This window comes from Apaloderma vittatum, unplaced genomic scaffold (assembly GCF_000703405.1).
Source record: "Apaloderma vittatum isolate BGI_N311 unplaced genomic scaffold, ASM70340v1 scaffold4587, whole genome shotgun sequence".
In the NCBI taxonomy this organism is placed as follows: Eukaryota; Metazoa; Chordata; class Aves; order Trogoniformes; family Trogonidae; genus Apaloderma; species Apaloderma vittatum.
The window spans coordinates 65,076-84,302 of record NW_009726551.1 but is presented as its reverse complement, the minus strand read 5'-3'; the positions used below and the strand labels follow the sequence as shown (position 1 = coordinate 84,302).

The following is a 19,227-nucleotide window of genomic DNA, read 5'->3' as shown; positions in this document are numbered from 1 at the left end:
CATCTGGCCTGCCAAGGAAAGAAAGCTCTGAAAAGCAGAGCTTGGCATACTTTTCTCCAGTCTGTCTCATTTCTTATGATTGCAAAGTAGGAGAAAACTAAATTTTCCATGAGTAAGGGTGTATTTGAAATAAACGAGAACTGATAGTAACTTTTGAAATTTCACACCTGTGAAATCAAAGCAGGAAAGACAACAGTTTCGTTTGTGATAAACATTGAGACAGATTCTCAAAAAGAAATAAATTAGGCAACTTAGCTCAATAGATTTATATTCCTCTTAACTGCTTTAGAATATTACTCATGTTACCTTACACCTCTAATTTTAAGGTTCTTAAGTACAGTGGGTTAGGCAAAACAATAAATGTAATTGTCCTACCTAAAAAGCAAACAAAATATAAAGATAAGCTAATCTGTTTTTCCACTCTTAACATTTGTATGTTATCCATATACATAGATTGAAAATTAGAAAAAGTACCTATGAAGAAAGGAATCTTGGAAACATTTTTTTATATTTTCAGTTTCTCACAGGCTTTTAAATAGTAGTTTCTATTCATATATGACAATAAGATGTGAGTTTTCAGAATCTAATGGCTGCAAGAAAAACCTTTAAAGTGTCATTTCTCAAAACCAATATAGCAGCAAGAATATAAGAAAAATTTCACAATTATTTTAATCTTCTGTTATGTAAAAGTCAAGTTTTTCATCCATAGCAATCTAATGTTTTCCCCTGCAGATATCACTTTCTGTCTTTGACTACAAAGGGCCATGAAGATGATCAGGGGGCTGGAGCACCTCCATTGTGAGCACAGGCTGAGATAGTTGGAGATATTCAGCTCTAGGAAGACCTTATAGTGGCCTTCCAGTACCTAAGGGGGACCTACAAGAAAGATGGGGAGGGACTCTTCATCAAGGAGTGCAGTGATAAGACAAAACATAACGGTTTCAAACTGAAGTAGAGTAGATTTTTATTAGATATTAGGAAGAAATTCTTTCCTATGAGGGTGGTGAGACACTGGAATATGTTGCCCTGGGAAGCTGTGGATGCCCCTTCCATGGAAGTGTTCAAGACCAGGCTGGATGGGGCTTTGAGCAACTTACTTGGTCTAGTGAGAGGTGTCCCAGTTAACCATAATTAACCTAATTGTGGTTAATTCTTCACTACCAGTCTCTCCAGCCTGAAACCCTGGCCTACTGTTCCAAATCTCTTATAACCTTCCTTAATTGCTCTACAGACAACTGAACTAAATTTTGTCTTTTAGGTTGACCTACCTTCTTAGCCTACACATAGAGCAGTAAATCTGTCCATTTAGAGCTCCTGCCAGGGCATTTGCTCATCTCCAACTGTTATAGCTTCTCCTCTCTGGCTTTGATAGATACACGCCCGCTCCGCTCACCTGGGTTTCGATCCAGGGAATTATCCTCCCTGCTTCAGCACTCCTTTGCCAATGTCCTCTTCTAATGTGGCACACAAGCTGCTTTTAGAGCCTTCATAGCATGCCTTCTTCCAGTGCACTGTCCTAACTGGTGCTTCTGGGGGTGACAGCTTGAGCACTCCTTGTGTCAGCTGCTATGGTGTCCCAATTGCCAGTGCTCCCCTCGCAGCTGCATCCTTTACGGTAAGCAATCTGAGGAAGAGATTCTCCTTTTACTACATGGTCCCTACTTCCTGGGTTATTAGCTGAAGAGGAACAGCTTCAGCAAAACCAGATCTAACAGATAACCACAACGTGCAATTTCTGGTTGCTCACAACGTACTATTGACCTTGATAACTCCCCCCGCTTTTTCTGCAACATTCTATTTGGCCATTGTGGCTTTTATTATTAAAATATTTTCTTGTTATGACTGTTCTTGTTACTGTCATATTTTTCTCATTGGTTAGCAGTCCCCAAGGATTACCACTAGCTCACTTCACCCACCAGCCAGTTTTGGAGATCTTACCCTCTTCCAGACTCATTGATGCAGAAGCAGGTTCCACACATCTCTTACCCTACTCAATGTACCTCTGTCAGTCCTGTGGCCTAAGGACCGTGTTACATGAACACTGATTTTGCCCTCAGTTACATTTCTTGTGGCAACTGGGTGGCTCAGTGCAATTTAAGACCTGATTTTTGTATGATAACTCTTTCTCTTAAAATAATTTTTTCATTGAGATTTATGTTATGTCAGTATAACTTGCTATAGTACTGAGAACTGGCACAAAACTTTTGTTTAAAAATTACATGGAGCACTTACTCTTTTGGTGGAGCTGGATTTATTTGCTGATTTTCAGGTACAACTGTATTTCATTGCTTATTCAGTGTAGGTACAAAAGCCAAATCTTACTCTCTTTTAATAACATATCACTGCTTTCATAAAATGAAGTTATACAATTTCTCTGGCACAAGCAGGAAATGCAAACATAACAAGTTTCATAAAGCTTTGTACAATTTTAGCACAGATGATTCATTATGATCTGCTAAACATAAAAACTGCAAACATGAAAAAAGGGGAAAAAGGTCTTTTATTTTTTTACTCTAGTGGCACTTTTCAAATTTGTTAGTTTAGATGCTATCTGTCTTGAATCAGAATTCCTTTGTAAGAAATGTGAAGTCATAACTTAAAAGATTTTTCTTGACCAGAACATATGAGTGTGTAACAGTAATATAAAAAAGAGAAACATAAGGGTGGCACTGCTGTCTCTAAATCTTACCTCTCTGATTCTTAGAGTAGCATTTACAGACCTTGATTTGGGCAGCTAAGCAAGCTCTCAGTAGAGGAGAGAGAGAGAGAAACTTTAAGAAAATGACTGAACTTGAGGGTGCATTTTTCAGCTACGAATTTGAGTCTAGCGCAGCTCTGAGGTGGATTTATGGACTTGTGGACTCAAAACAACCCATGGATAAAATCAGCTCACCTACAATTTCAAGACACAGATGGCAGTGGCAATGCTGGTTACATTTTGCAGAAAATAGCTCCATCAAAGGAAACAGGTGTCTGGGATTTTAGACTTTAGCTCAAACGACTCAAGACTTTTTGCCTCTCCTACTGCTGAGAACACCCACAGTTAAGACTAGAGCATGGGTGCACAGAGCCAGCTGGAAGGGAGATCAGTAGCCAGGTTGTGAAATCATGGGCTCAGTGCATGCCTCACTGGTTATTTCAGCTTTTTTTTTTTTTTTTTAAGCAAATGATTCTCTGTACAACATATAGGCAAGCACCCTACAAAAAGCTGGGCCTGTCTTTCCTGCTAGCCAGTAGGCTCCAGAGTTAGACTCCCTTTTATCCAAGATTCTTGCTTCCTATCTGCAGTGTGGATCCAGCTTCAGTGTGAAGTTGTCCACAGATTTGTGCATCTTCTGGAAAGGTAAGAGTGGGAAACAGAGGTTAGGTATCCTACAGTGAAGCCTTCCACTTGCTGAACCACAAGAATATTGTGTACATTCTTATTGTGCCACATTTGCAAATAAAAGGCATCTTGACTGCACCCCTACCTGAGGAGTATGTACCAGGATGCCCAAATCAAACAACTGCATGTGGGTGATAGGTGTCTACATGTTAAAACTAGTTGAAGCAGCAGGAGTTATGGGCCATCATAGCAACTGAACTTAGAGACTTTTGCAGAGTCAAAACCTGAGATGCCAAGAGATTCCCAAGTGCTGAAAATGTCCACAAAATATCCTTTCGACTTAAGTACTTTTTTAGGCATCTTCAGTGACATTTGACTGCCATAAGAATACTTTTCTGTTTTTCAACTCTTTCCTGGAATAGCTCAAATACTCTGAGGTCAAAAGCTCTAGGCAAGTTGAAGTTAAGAGTTTGGGCATTGATGTGCCAAGCATGTCCTTTGGCATTTCCTTCTTCTGGATGCAAGCCATAGTACAGAACAGGTGAAGACATTATCAGTTTCCACCCATAGCACTGCATGTGCCCAACTACTGCAATTTAAATGCATGTTCAAACCTCTACAAAGATCACATTTTCCTCTTTCCTACAGTGTTTTGTTGGAAAGAAAGTTTGATATAAATATATAAGAATTTGAGTCTTCTCTGAGCCACTAAGTACATTGATTCAGCACTTGAAAGTGTTACAAGAGCAAGTGCACTGGTCCCAGAAGGAAAATTGTGGTTTGGCTCTTGTAAGAGCTTTGTTATTTTTTTTGTGGAGCAGTGCACAAAGGGCCCTAGAGATACAAACATCACTCTTCTCTGTTCCTCATATGGCTAATGGCCTGGCTGGTGCCATCATTTCTGTCTCTTCATCTGACTCATACTCCTCTACTTCTGCCAGAGCGAATCGAGACTTTGGCATTAGAGCTAGCCTGTGTGCTCTGGTGAAGTGATGCTGGCTGATTGAATTTCCTCTTCGACCTGACGGATTGGATGGGCCCGTTCGTCTATCCAAACGTGCCATTGGAATCAGCTCTTCCTGGCGATGTTTTGCCTCGAGTGGACGTAGTCGTGGCTGGGGTCTGAATTTTACTGGGCACGCAGCATCAGAACCAATTCCATGGTGATCTGAAAGAGAATAGATGAAAATTTTGTATTTTGTATAAAAGAGAAGCACCGTGGTATTGGCAAGGACGGTTAAAGGGTATTCAATTCAGTACAATATTACGGTTTTAAACCCTGAAAAGGAAGCATTTTAAATCATAGAATCATATAATCACAGAATCACAGAATCATAGAATCATAGAATGCTAGGGGTTGGAAGGGACCTCTAGTTGCCCCCCCCCCCCGCCAAAGCAGGATGCCCTAGGGCAGCCACACAGGAACACATCCAGGTGGGTTTTGAAAGTCTCCAGAGGAGGAGACTCCACAACCTCTCTGGGCAGCCTGTTCCAGTCAACCTCACAGTACAGAAGTTTCTCCTCATGTTGAGATGGAACTTCCTATATTCTAGCTTATATCCATTATTCCTTGTCCTATTACTGAGCACCGCCAAAATGAGACTGTCCCCATTCCTTGTCCTATTACTGAGCACCACCAAAATGAGACTGTCCCTTTCATCTTGACACACACCCCTCAGATATTTATACACATTAATAAGATCTCAAGTCAGCCTCCTCTTCTCAAGACTAAATAGAACCAGTTCTCTCAGTCTTTCTTCATAGGAGAGATGTTCAAGTTCTTTAATCATCCTCATAGCTTTGTATTGGACTCTCTCCAGTAGACTCTTGTCACTCTTGAATTGGGGAGCCCAAAACTGGACACAGTATTCCAGGTGTGGTCTCACCAGGGCAGAGTAGAGGGGGAGGAGAACCTCCCTAGACCTGCTGGACACACTTTTCTTAATGCACCCCAGGATCCCATTGGCCCTCTTGGCCACAAGGGCACGTTGCTGTCCCGAGGACAACTTACTCTCCACTAGGACTTCAAAGTCTTTCCTTGGGGCTGCTTTCCAGCAGAACAACCCCTAATCTGTACTTGTGCCTGGTGTTATTCCTCTCCAGATGCAGGAGTCCAGACTTGTCCTTATTGAACTTTATGAGGTTCACCTTCGCTCAGCTCTCTAGCCTTTCTAGATCTTGTTGGATAGCAGCACAGCCTTATGGTGTATCATCAGCAAACTTGCTGAGGGTGCACTCTATCCCCTCATCCAGGTCGTTGATGAAGATATTGAACAAAACTGGACCCAGTACTGATCCCTGCGGAACACCACTGGCCATAGGCCTCCAGCTTGATTCTGCACCACTGATCACAACCCTCTGAACTCTGTTGCTGAGCTAGTTAACAAAAAACCTCACACTCCAACCATCTCTCCCACATTTCTTGAGTTTTCCTACAAGGATGTTATGAGAGACAGTATCAAAAGCCCTACTGAAGCCCAGGGATATTACATGCACTGCTCTCTCTTCACTAACCCATTTGGTCACACCTTTGTAGAAGGATATCAGACTAGTCAAGCAAGACTTCCTCTTGTTAAATCCATGTTGGCTACTCCTGATAACTTTCTATTCACTGAATTCCAGAATTATTGAGGCTGGAAAAGACCTCTGAGATCATCAAGTCCAGCCTATGACCCAACACCACCACATCGGCCAGACCACGGCACTAAGTGCCACATCCAGCCTCTCCTTAAACACCTCCAGGGACCGTGACTCCACCACTTCCCAGGGCAGCGCATTCCAATGCCTGATCACCCTCTCGGTGAGGAAATGCTTCCTAATATCTAACCTAAACCTTCCCTGATGAAATTTCAGGCCATGCCCTCTCATCCTGTCACTAGTTTTCTGACCTCTAGCTGACTACAACCTCCCTTCAGGTAGCTGTAAAGAGTTATAAAGTCCCCCCTGAGTCTCCTCTTCTGAAACCCCAGTGAATAAACACATTCAGATATCTTTTAGTGCCTCACAGAGCCGCTCAGTGCCTTCACAGGGCAAGTGTTCCTTTACATAGATTTCAATTTTCCACAAATTCCACTAGAATAACTAGTACCATAGTTGAAAAGCATTGTGAAACCCACAGCAGGAGGCAAAAAGGTGATGAAGGGGAAGACTGTACTGTCATTGAAAATCAAGTTTACCAGTCACCTGTGATTAACAACTGGGAAGAAAACAGTTTCACCTGAAACCAGGAGTTTTACTTTAGGGCGCTTTGATTACATTGGGTGTGTCGGACCTGCCCCTACCAGCTTTCTTTGCCACAAGTACACAATAAAAATTTGCCTACAATAGGTCAATAAATGGCTTTCTCATTCTGTTGAGTTTGTAGAATACATTTTTTTAACTTAAAGCCACTTTTAGTCTGACTATGCACTAGCACATTAGCTAATTTAAGAAACAAGTTGTAACAAGCTGGGAGGTTTGGGGAAATAAACAGAGAAGTCTATGAATAATAAAATTAGACTATATGCTGCTACAGTTAAAGCACACATGCAGGAATAATCACACAGTCAAAATTTATCAAGTCATTGCAGCTTAATAACTATTAAATTATTTTAAGCTAATGTTTTACTTCACAGCTGAGACCAAGTAAGAATGTATGCACCAGCCCTTACTCTACCAAATGGGTACAGATTCTTTAAGAGCAGAACCTGCTTCTCATAAGTGGTCATACTACAGCATAAGCAATGAAATAGGACAGTTTCAGATTTGAAAGGCTTCTATGTAGCCCTTTGGGAGCATCACTGCTACAAAGCATGAATGATATATACTGTCAAAGAAATAATTCATTTCTGAGTGGTAAAACGAGCTAATAGGTGGTTTAAGGATCTATTTGTGGTCTTTTCAGATTTCTTAGTTACTAAACTTTCTGCACATGTGATATATAAGCGTTAAACCAAGCTTTCTGGAGGATTCTTCTTCTAGGGGGACTTCCAGGCATAGACAGATGACATTAATCTCTGTAAATGCATATTATGTGCATATATGAGGTTATCATTCTAATCCTACATACAGAGTATTTCTCTTCTCAGTTCCCAAGTGCAATTCATTTCATCCTAACACAGTTTATGAGAGGTGTTGAGGGTGATTTCCTCCTGCTGCGGACATTTAAAGTGGTGTGAATGCTAGTCAATGGACCTGCTACACAATGGACTTAAGATGGGTCCAGAACCTGAACCAGGAAGTCTAATTATTTGGGTAGAACACAAGACAGGGCTCAAACTCAGGCCTAGCTATTAGTTAAAAGTACTTGTATTCATTGCTTAAGTATTTACCTCTCTTCCCACTGAGATAATATGCCTGTGTGCTATAGCAGTACTTGGTCCCTTGAAAGTGTCTGAAATGCTTTTAGGTCTGAGGCTGCTGTGTAGAACAATTTGAATCTCTTAGAAAGACATTTATCCCCCATGATGATGTCCTGACAAACAGAACAGAAAGCAATCAGCTGTATGAAAAAAAAATCTCCTTGAGTAGCTTTTATTTTCCCCTCTGAATAGATCCCATGGGTTCCTGCTCTGTTGCCATCATGTGTGAGTGTCCAGCTCCAAGGCAATGGTTTGCTTACACAGATCACTTTTACTTTCAGCACTTTCATCACTTTCACAGTAAAACAGAAAGGGAAGGAAGAATTTTGCACCTGCAGGAAACAAACTTTCTTGTCCAAGTTTTTGATACAAAGACCAAGATTAAAAATATGGTTTCGTTCACTGTAGCAAATTTTGCTAAAAAGAATTTTTCTAAGGAACACAAATGACTTTCAGGTTCACATAAATAAACTTAGGAAGGATTCAGTGAGACTATAGATGGAGTCAATGATGAAAATTCAAGTATTGTAAATTCCACATTTTCTGTTCTATGATGTTTCTTTGGGTAATTCAGTGGTGTTCCATCCCTAACCTCTGCCTCTTTATTTATGGTGTGAGGATAGGTTTGCATTTTAATGTGTGCCTGAGACTGACTGATAAATGAATCCATAAATACCAACATTACTACAGAAATTTTAATAGAGAGAAACCTGGAAATAGGGGAGAAGAGACCAGCTTCATGGGGACAGACTCTGTCAGGATTTTATGTTAGTCTACGTGATTAGAGCCTCATCTCCAAAAAACACAGAGAACCCCTGAGGCACCCAGCGGAGGACCTGGAAGCATGGAGCTCTGACAGCCTTGCCTCGACTGGGTTATGTTTTCAGCAGCAACTAGTGATTTTGTGTGCAATTTTTCTCTGTGGAGCTGAAGGGAACAGAATATTTGCTTTCTTGGGCTTACAAGGATGCCCTCATGGCCAGGCTACGCTGTAGAGATCACAGGAATATTTGTGTAAGAATGAAAAAGAAAAAACTAGGCGGTGCCGGAACAAGATAGAAACTACTGCAGTAATGACCATATAAACAACATAGATAAAAAAGATAGGAGAGAAGGGTGCAGCTCATTTAAAGAGACCAGGGACTTCCACGAGAGTATTCATTTAGTACTGCTAAATCCACTGAACGACTGGCCAAGTTTCGGTCACTGATGGAATAGGATACAGAGTAAAGCGTTTTCATTACCTGTAAAAGTAACATGCCTGGCTTTTCGTCTACTGGGCTGGCTGGGGCCCTGAGGCAAAGAGAGGTAGCGTACTTCCATGGTGCTCGCCTGTGTACAAGACAGAAATGGGTTCAGTGCCTGTGATTGCTTTTGCAATTTATACGTAGTTGGTGGGATGGTAAAGAGGGATGGTTATATGCTTTTTCTTTTGTGCCCTTGCACCTTTGCAGCCAAATTGAGAGAGGTATGAATAAGATCAGTGTTTGTCTTGGATGGTTGAACTCAATGCCAACTCCAGTGAAAATGTCTGTGTTTGACATAACAACCCTGTGGGAGAGAAATAATGTTCTTCTAAGATTCACATTTCCTATTTCAAGTGACAACTTTAAATAAAATTAATATACCCAGCAAGGACTTATATCTCTTCCTTAAATCTCAGCTGTAAACGTCTATGCTGTCCATGCCTACATTTGGTCAGTCAAATCTTACTCTAACTGATTGAGATCCCAAACTGTCAGTGCAAGGTGTCAAGGGCTTTGCCTCAGGCCATTTGTGAACTCACAAATTCACACAGCTGTGATTATACTATGTTTTGCACATGCCCAAACCATGCAAGTCACATTATTTTACTACTTACACACATAGTAGCTGCTTTCTGACCAATGTATAGTGGTAGGACATAAAAATGTTGCTGTCCACATGCTAAGTGAAGCTCTTTCTTAGGTGCTGCATCAGGACACTGTGGAAAGTATCCATTTTTGCTATTGCAAAAAGCATAAAAATATGTGTCTCTTTCCTTATTTACAGTAAAGCAGAATCATTGTTCACATGAATAATAGTATATGCAACAAGTACCGGTCTACCCCAAGGTAAGCTGTTCCCCTTTCTGCAACTCTGCCTCAAGCTGTTCTGCCAACGGATGAGGATTTCTTGGGCTTGTTTCTCATTTGTGTTGGTAGGCAAGTTGTGTCGGTTGTATGTTGGTGCCTGAAAGAGAAAACAGACCCAGGTGCTTCTCTTTGCACTTACAATGTTGATAACCTAGTGCAGTCTGGCTGATCACCAGTCCAAGGAGATGCCTGCCCCGGCTTAGCCACTGATTCACCATGGATCTCTTTGATATCCCATGGAAAAATGCAGCCTCACACTAACCTCACTGCTGCAGAGCAAGATGGGAAGGAGCATGAACACAGCTGTAAGTTTCAGATCTCAGGGGCTACGTTTTCGTGCTGTTTTTCATAGCCTCACACCTGCTCGAAGTGTACCGTCAAAACATATCCACCAACACAAGACTGTTAACATCTCTGTGCTTGTCCTCCCTTTGTCAGCCCTCTTCTGACGACACAATAGGGAGTTACGTATATAAGGCAGATCCCAAGAATGAATTAGCTGGTTAACCCACCTCTGAGCCTTGGTAATAATAAAACTGAGCCAGGACCAAGTTGCAGACATGCCTGGGAGCAAAAGACTATGTTAAGTACAGTATGTCTCCAGAACGAAATGCATGGTTGAGTTTGCTTTCCATACTTGGACGAACTACACCTTGATAATTACCCTAAAGCTGAGGATCTTTTAGAACAAGCTTTTTAGCTTATAGCATACATCTTGAGACAAGAAGGAAATCCTGCTTAAAGAGAAAAATTCATGCATATTTATAAGCCCTTTTAAAATACAAGATCTGATCTCAGTCTCACTTGCAAAGGTCCTTGTAAAGGTGGTCTGGTGAGCCAGAACATTATGAAGCCTTCAGAATTGGAAGTGAAGTATTAGAAGTGGCATTATTTTACTTTTGATCTTCTATTTCCAAAAGCACACAGTTCTCAATACCACATAGGAAATTACTGGTGCAAATAGTCATTATTGTAATTGATTTTGAAGAGAGAGTTCATTTCAGTTATCTAAGAGGAAGCCATATATGCAAATTGTTGTGAGTAAGATAGGAAATTAATATCATAAGGATAATTGGCCATGGCAAATCAAACAATATTAAAAATGAAAATCATATTAATAATGACACATTTAAATGAGCAGGCCTAGCATTTTCTAGTAAATGTGTTACACAAGTTAGTGCCGTTTATCTGCATAATTTCAAGGTTACTGTAATATGCCCTCTATCACTCATTGCTGTAGAAGAGCACTCAGTTGTATATTCTGGGGCCAAGATTGGATTAAGTAGATATTATATATTGGGCTGCATCAGAATCAGTACAAATTTCTGCAAAACAAATCCCTGCTGAGGTATCATCCTCCTCATTTCACAGGAAAAAAACCCAAATGTCTAAAGCGAAACTCCAGAGGCTGGGGAATTGGGAGTTTTTTGTTTCTTTTTTTGCCTTTCTCCTCTTACACTTAGGGCAAACTGCTCCACCCACATAGACCAAAGATTTACCAGGCTGACTCTCAGCTGACTTTGGGCTACGCAATGTTTACCACCACTGATCCATCCACCTCCACAGGGAAGTTTCATCACTGCTGGCGACCTGCCAGCCAGCTGCTTCCCACAGAGCCTGGCATCCTCCCCAGGGCTGCCAGGGATGGGTCCAGCTCATTGCCCTCCGCCGTGTGAGCTGTGCCCGATCCTGGGGAGAAGACCCTACAAGAAAGCTGGGGAGGAACAGTTTACAAAGGTATGTAGTGATAGGACTAGGGGTAATGGTTTTAAACTAGAGCAGGGTAGATTTAGGTTAGACATTAGGAAGAAGTTCTGTACTATGAGGGTGGCGAAACACTGGAACAGGTTGCCCAGAGAGGTGGTGGAGGCCCCATCCCTGGAGGCATTCAAGGTCAGGCTTGATGGGGCTCTGAGCAACCTGATCTGGTTAAAGATGTCCCTGCTCACTGCAGGGAGGTTGGACTAGATGAGCTTTGAAGGTCCCTTCCAGCCCAACACATTCTATGATTCTATGATTCTATGATCTAGGAACTCAGACTTCCTTGGGAACATCTGGTGGCCTTGAGAAGGCTGTTTCTGAATCACAAGGGAGCTGTGAGCAAGGGAAGGCTGACCTCTACAGCTCGGTTATAGATTTTTCCTACCTTTTCCCACTGCTATCAGTGTGCAAAGCTGATGAGGAAAAAAAAACCTCACAAAACAAAACAAACTGCTTTCCTTTTTTTCACCCAGGAGTGAGCACAGAGTCAGGGCTCCTTCCCTGCCTTCCCCATGCAGCTCCTGTGTTGGAGCAGCTGTGGGATCCCAGCCCATGTTTCCCATGAGTGTGACTCCAGGGTTGGTCCCAGTGCTACCAGCCACCATGGCTACGATATCAGAAGGGCAAACAAAAGCTTTCAGTCTGCAAATACCAAGTGATAGCAGGTCACTTACGCACCCTTTGTCGCACTCTGTATAGATTATGTGCCAGGACATCTCTCATGGACTCCATCTCTGCGGGGGAAAACCTATGCGTATGCTGCTTTATATCACTCCTGTAAATAAAATAGAAGTTTAAACGTGATACTAATGAGTTGCTTGAATAGTATTCCTGTGAAATGATGCATGATCTATTTTTAGTGCAAGAACAAAAGGCTATGAAGAGCCTTTCTGTGACCAGTGACACCATGAAATCATCCAAAGTTTAATAAAAACTGTCAGATTTTTCTTTTTCCTGAGTTTTATCAATATATTGGGTAGTCAGAATGGACCCTAAGCCCTCATACAGCAGAAACTATTCTTTTCTTTCTCAAAGCTTCCTAAGGAAGATTGTATTTAAGCATTAAATCGGGCAAGAACCAGCCGTATGTTCAGGAAGGCTCTGCAAGTTTCATTCTCTGAATACACTCTTCAGCCCTGCCTTAGCAGTCTGGGCGTCACTATCCTATTGGTTTCAACTCCTTTGAGAAAGTGCAGAAAATCTTTAAAAACTTTAAGAAAAATCTTTAAGAATCTTTAAGGAGTCTGAGACACCAGCCCTGTGGTGAGAAGAGTGTTCAGGGTTTCCTTGCTACTGAGCCTGGTTCTCTATTTAAAATGAAGGAACTACCATAAAGATAGTCATCTTCGTATTTTTAAAAAACTCTGACAAGAAGACCACAGTAACTTGTATCTATCTGGCTTTTTCACTAGGAAAATAATGGATGAGGACTGCTGTGAAATGTTAACTGGTTTTGGTAAATCAGTCAATCTGTGTGAGATTTAGCCTTTGGCTGAATTCCCAAGAAAGGAAAGGGAAATAGTGATCATCCAGAGTGAATCAGTCTGAGTTCATCTTGTTTCTATTTTTTTCCTTTCTCCATTTTGCTTCCCTGTCTTTTGTTTTTTTTAAAAAAAAAAGTAATTGCAAATATTTGTTCTCAGCTAAGTGATGTCCTTAAAGTTTTGTCTGTAAATTATACAGTTAAAGAATGGATTATGAACAATGTACAGTGTTGCTGAAGATTTGTGTGCATTTATTTTGTACTCCCTCTAAAACAAATTTGAAACATTTAATGACAAAGAAAGGTGAACTCAAGCTAAACTGAGCTTATGCTGTAAATAGGAAAAAGGTTGGAATTTGTCATTACAGGTAGTTTAACAAGATTATCACTTTTTTGTACTATACTATGATACGAACATCTTAAAAACTTGTAGGACCATCATGACCTGCCTGGATTCTACATTTTACTGCCTCTTACCAACAAGTAGATAGTCAGCACTGGTGGCCTGTACCTGTCCAAAGCCACTGGAATATAAGAATGAATTCCTGTTATATTTCAAAGTTTCAGAATGTGTTTTCATTGTACATGAGACCAAACCTGAGATTTGCAAGATTTTTCATGAAGTAAAAAGAAAAATTGTTAAAGGTAGAGCTGGAGTAACCAACAGAATGGGGATCTCATTGAGTCATGAGAGACCCATGAGTCTACCACTCAGCTATTGGCAAGCCAAAATGACAGAAAAGGATTTCCCTTTCTGGACTAAAAATATTATCCTGGCCCTGATAAATTCTGCCCAACAAATGTTTAATTGACATTCATCAATTCTCATCAACAGCAATGACAACAAAGCTAGGTATTTACCAGAATGATGTTATATATAGACCACATCAGTCCTGTCACATTTTGGTAGAGAAAGGAATGCAATGAGAGGGAAAAAAGACCATCACCACCATCCGATTCCAGGCCAGTTTAGTGTCCTTATTGTTTGGCTAGTTGGTTGGTTTGTTCATTCATTAGTTTTCCACTTGCTTCCATCTCTCAGGGATAACACTGAGAGGGTCTAGGGACGCCACTGAGTTTCCAGACTTAGGTGCAATGCACTCTTATGCCATGTTGGGTCTACTGTGCTGGAGGCTGTGTCCATGTGTGCTCCTATCCACAGCAAGGAAACCAGTCTCTTTGCTGTCAGCAGTCCCTAGCTGCTGTCCCTTTGGACACCTGGGAAAGCAAACACAAGCACAGACCCTGGGGACTAATGGCAACCTAGCTTGTCAACAAGCAGTGGTGTATAAAATGCAGGCTTGGCTCATTTGTGTAATGCAAATCGAACTGACAATCAATGCAAGCAGCTTTGACATCATAGGGAGTAAGTGCCTCTCTGGTCTGCACTTCACTGGATGTCTCCACAGAGCCTTTATATACCCTACAGTTGGGATTGGTTGGGGAAAAGCTGCTAAACAGGGGAAAGCAGAACTACACTGGGAAAACATAAGATCATCTCCTTACATTTCCAATTGCATACCTGACCCCCTCCACATGCTGGTACAGAAGTGGCCAGTCCTAAGTCTTATAATTTTGCACTTAAAGTGACTTAACTAGAATACGTAAAATTCCCTGATCTTCAGCTATGTTGGGATAGCAAGAGAACCAACAGCATGAAGGTAGTCTGTATTGGTTTGGAGCACAAGTAAAAAATGTATATTCTTTTCATAGGATTAGATATTAACCTACCGAACCAATAACAATGCACAGGTATGGTAATAAGGAACAGATTACTCATACATTTTGCAATATATAATACATTAAAAAAAGAACTTTCAGAATAAAACAACAAACAAGTTTGGTATGTTACCAAAGCCATAAAGCAATCCTTATTGAAACTGTTTCTTTGTTCTTATTAAAAATTCCAGCATGTTACAACAAAACATAGCATAGAAGATATATTTGTGAAGAAAAGAGTGAAATAATAATATACTACAAAACCAACTGTCTCTCTGTAATGCGTACCATGATGGCACCCCTTTCTTCTGTAAACATGGAGATAGTTCTTACCAGGAGGAAATAAAATATTTTTCACAAACATTGTAGGATTTAGTTATGTTAATTGTATTTTATTTATTATATTAGTTATCTAAAATTGTTAACTTTATGAACTCTTCACCAATCTTCACTAGTCGTTTGAAGGAAGTAACATTCACCAGGCACAGTTCTTGCAAAACTGCACCACTACAAATGACCACACAGCACTTGATTCTGATCTGTGCTGTACTGATACATTCTAAGACTTGCTCTTACCAAAGTCAACTTTGCAGTAATATGAAGCCAACATTAATTAAGCTTATATTCTCAAAACATTATAGCAAAATGCTCTATTTTCCTTCAAATCTGGATGCCTTGTTGCGTAGCCCACGGGCAAATTTCTCCCGTTTCCATTGGAAATACTGCATATCAGAGACCCACTTCACTTGCAGGAATCATACCAGCATGAATGTTATTTTTGAGAAGAACGCTAATTCGCAGCAATGGAAATCTACTTTGATTGTTATAGAGCATTTCCCCTTATGTGCCTCAATGCTGCAGAACTGATCAGAAGAGCTAGTGGGAGAATTTTCGTATTACGATGGCACTGCAAATATTACTTTATGTGCTATACATTGGAATTTGATTTCAAATCTCCGCTTGCTCATGGCCAGATTTTTCTATCCTCACTGAAGACAAGGACATTAAGTACGACCTACATCAATGATAACAATCAAACAATTTACAAATATATTCAGAAACCTTTTAGTCTTGAGCAATTTCACTTAATTTCTCAGGAGAATGGGGATATAAGAATCGCTGCATTGACTCAGACCAAATGTCCAACAACTAGCCAACTACTCTGTCTCCTCCAGTGCTCAACAGCAGACACCTATCCAGCAACAGAGCTGAGAAAACATGTTTTCCTAGAACACTCTTATAGGCTCCAAGAATCAGAATGTTTCTGAGCCACAGGCTGCACTTTGGTTTTTGAAGTTGACACTTGCTTTTTAAAAAGGCTGTCTCAGTAGGAAACAGTAAAATTCAATTATAGCTGAAGTGGAGCTGGCAAAAATTAGTCCATTATATCAGCTGTTCATTATACAATATCCTTCATTCTAAATCCTCATCTCAGGAGGGAATTTCTGAACGTAGCTGAAGCAATTCATCTTATTTTCCCTCAAGAAAATAAGAAGAATGCAGTTTGATTGCCATAGATTTTGTACCTTGCACATTTTCTCTTGTCTCAGAACAGTTAAGGGAATACAACAGACAGAAAGAAGTCTGACAGACACACAATCTTCTTTAATATCATCTGTTCAGCAAAGAATGATTTAGATGAAAAGAAGCAGGTCTTACGCTGCATGCTGACATCAGTTTCAGGAAAGCAGATGAATCTTGACAGGATTAAACCTAAGTTTTAAGAGACATTTTAATTTAACATCCAGTTGGTATTAGAACTTTGTTTTATAGGATGAGATGATCACTCAAGAAAGAAAAAATGCTGAGCCCTGCCAGAGGCTGCTGGAAAACGGAGAGGGTTTGAAGGATGCAGCAGCAAAGAGCAGGCAGCGGCAGAAACAGTGGCCAGTGGGAGCCTGGCCCTCTGATCTTTTTGTGGTCTTCTTGGGGACCTGCTCTAACAGGTCCATGTCTTTCTTATGCTGGAGGCCCCACAGCTGGACACAGTACTGCAGGTGGGGTCTCACCAGAGCAGAGCAGGAGAATCACCTCCCTCGACCTCCTGACCACGCTTCTTTTGATGCAGCCCAGGATCCTAGTGGCTTTGTGGGCTGCGAGTGCACATTGCCAGCTCATGTGCAGCTTTTCATTCACTAGTACCCCCTGAGTCCTTCCCTGCAGGGATGCTCTCAGTGTTTAATCAGATTAATTTGGTACAGAAGCAGGAAATATGGCAACGCAGTTTGAGAGACTGCAGAGTGAAGTAGCAAAAATTGTAAATGCTCCAAGGAAAACTGCTCTTAGCAGAAATCTGTGAGTGGGACAATGGAGTCTGGACCTGTGCTCTAAGCTCTCCTGCAGGTCTCTCAGCACCTAACAGTGACGAGCAAAACTCACTGGCCAGCTAAGGGACTAGTACAGCCACCTTGCACCACTGCTGTGATTTAAAGCAACCGGAGGGGCTTCTGTGCCTGGCTCCACCGAAGAGAAATGGAGAAAATGTCTCTGGTTTTAATTTTCACTCTGTGACCAAAGAGCCAAAGTGCAAATATGATAATCACCAAATTGCCAGCACAAACCAGTAACCTCTCCTTTCATAACTATCTCTTTTAAAATTACTTTTCTATGGAAGTTATGAAATCCCTTGGGTATTTCCTCACTTATGTCACCTTCCTTCCTTTCGTCCCTACTCTGCAAAAGATCAGAAGGTCAGTACTCACTGTAAAGAAGCTGTAGATGGTTTTGAAACATTCATGATGCTTTCAGCCATCTCAACAGCCAGTTTTATCTCCATCTTTTTGTACAATGACACAATACTGGATTTTGGCTGATGTTGCCGAATTAAGATTTTCTTCAAATACTTATTGTCAAACTTCTTAAATCTGAAAAAAAGGTATTAAAATCAAATTGTAAAAAAAGGAAATGTGTTTTTATTTCTGTGGTAGGAGCCGATCTTCATTCAAATGCACACATACGTATAATTCAGTGGTGGAAATTGAATCCAAATTGGAGGCACCTGTGGACTCCTGAAGGCCTAGTGAGCAGAGACCTTTAGAGGGACATTTGGCATGGTCTACTGGTCCATGGAGATTGCAAAGCCCACCAGACAAAAGAAAGAAACAAGCTGCAATCAGAGCAAAAAAGAGGGCTGGATGTGTGTTTGCATATAATACTGCCACATTTGTCAGAAAAGAATATGGCCAGTCTCTATGCCTTTGTGCAAATGTTGTGTTCTAGTAGGGCATAACAGCAGCAGCTGCTCTTACAGCAATTCTGGTCTATTCAGGCAGCCACCAATAACACTTTAAATGGCCCAGCAGTTACAGTAGTTTGGGCCCATTATGTTGTTGATAATTTTGAATCCTGACAATTAGAACAGAGAAAATACAGTTCTTTGTATTCTGAATAACAGAGAAATTGAATGGACACCAAAATGCTACGTGCTGCAGATTGTAAAATATTGCTAATGTGTGGCATAATTTGAATGTGAATGTGTGTGTGCATTTTGGAACAGGTATGCACTTTCAGGAGGACATTTAGCAGAACAACAGCAGATCTTCTTGTATGTTTCTTTTAAAGGAACAGTTTACCACAGCAAGGTAAATAAGTGCTTCACAATGCTAGGAAAAACACTACAGAATTTGTACATTTTTTCTTAACAAAGATTAGTTTTTATACATGAATAGCACAGATAGGTACACAGATGTTTCCACTGGGATTAGAGCTCTTTACGTTTTTCAGTGTGACAGGAAGCTTCCTGGAATGTCAGCACTCAAGTAATTAATTCTGATATACATATGCTAAACATCTTGAAAGTTGTGAAGATAAGTCTAGCAAACACCTTTTAATACAACCTTCTTAGACTGAGTATCTTCACATTCGGTGTGTTTTTTCAATCTGCCCCTGAACTAAAACACTGCATTTATGCCTAGTTTGGACAAAATTCTCTTTTCTTAGCCATTGGGTAGACGCGAGATGAGAGGATAATATTTTCTCCTAGGTATGTGTAAGTACAGCTGTATCTATGGAATTACTGCTCCAGCAGGCATTTGTTTAGTTTACTGACAGAGAGTTGTGGGGTCTCAGTGGATGTCCTAAAGTCATCTCTATACTGAGAGAGCAAAGAGAATATTTTATTTTCTGGGTCCAGGCATGTGCTCTAGCACATTACATCATCACTGTTTGGTGGGACAAGAACTGGATGCAAACCAGCCATCTTCTTCCCACTCTTAATTCCTGATTTCCATAGCGAGAAACCAGTCATGAAAGGAGTTGCCACATCTACCAGCAGACCATTCTGTCTGGATTAATGGGGTTCAGCACTGAAAGGTGAGACAGAGGACTCCAGTGCAGAAGTCTAGGCGTAACTAGGGATAACGAGGGAAAGGATGTTTGTGGGAAAGGAAGATTAGTCTGTCCCCACACCTCCCTTCACAGGCTGTGATGGTGGCCAGCATGATCATAGGGCTTTCTTAGGGAAAAGGCAAAAGGAATGATAGCTCA

General features: G+C 40.9%; 1 protein-coding gene across 1 annotated transcript in view; it reads right to left on the bottom strand.

Moving 5' to 3' along the window:
- Positions 1 to 4,191: 4,191 nt before the first annotated feature.
- SLC9A4 (solute carrier family 9, subfamily A (NHE4, cation proton antiporter 4), member 4) overlaps positions 4,192 to 19,227 on the bottom strand; it is a 35,062-nt gene continuing 20,026 nt past the window's right edge. Inside the window, exons 8-11 of the mRNA XM_009873321.1 lie at positions 12,219 to 12,315; positions 9,745 to 9,876; positions 8,910 to 8,997; positions 4,192 to 4,493 (exon numbers count right to left, since the gene is read on the bottom strand). Of these exons, the coding sequence (XP_009871623.1) occupies positions 4,192 to 4,493; positions 8,910 to 8,997; positions 9,745 to 9,876; positions 12,219 to 12,315 (619 nt within the window). The remainder of the gene's footprint in view (positions 4,494 to 8,909; positions 8,998 to 9,744; positions 9,877 to 12,218; positions 12,316 to 19,227) is intronic.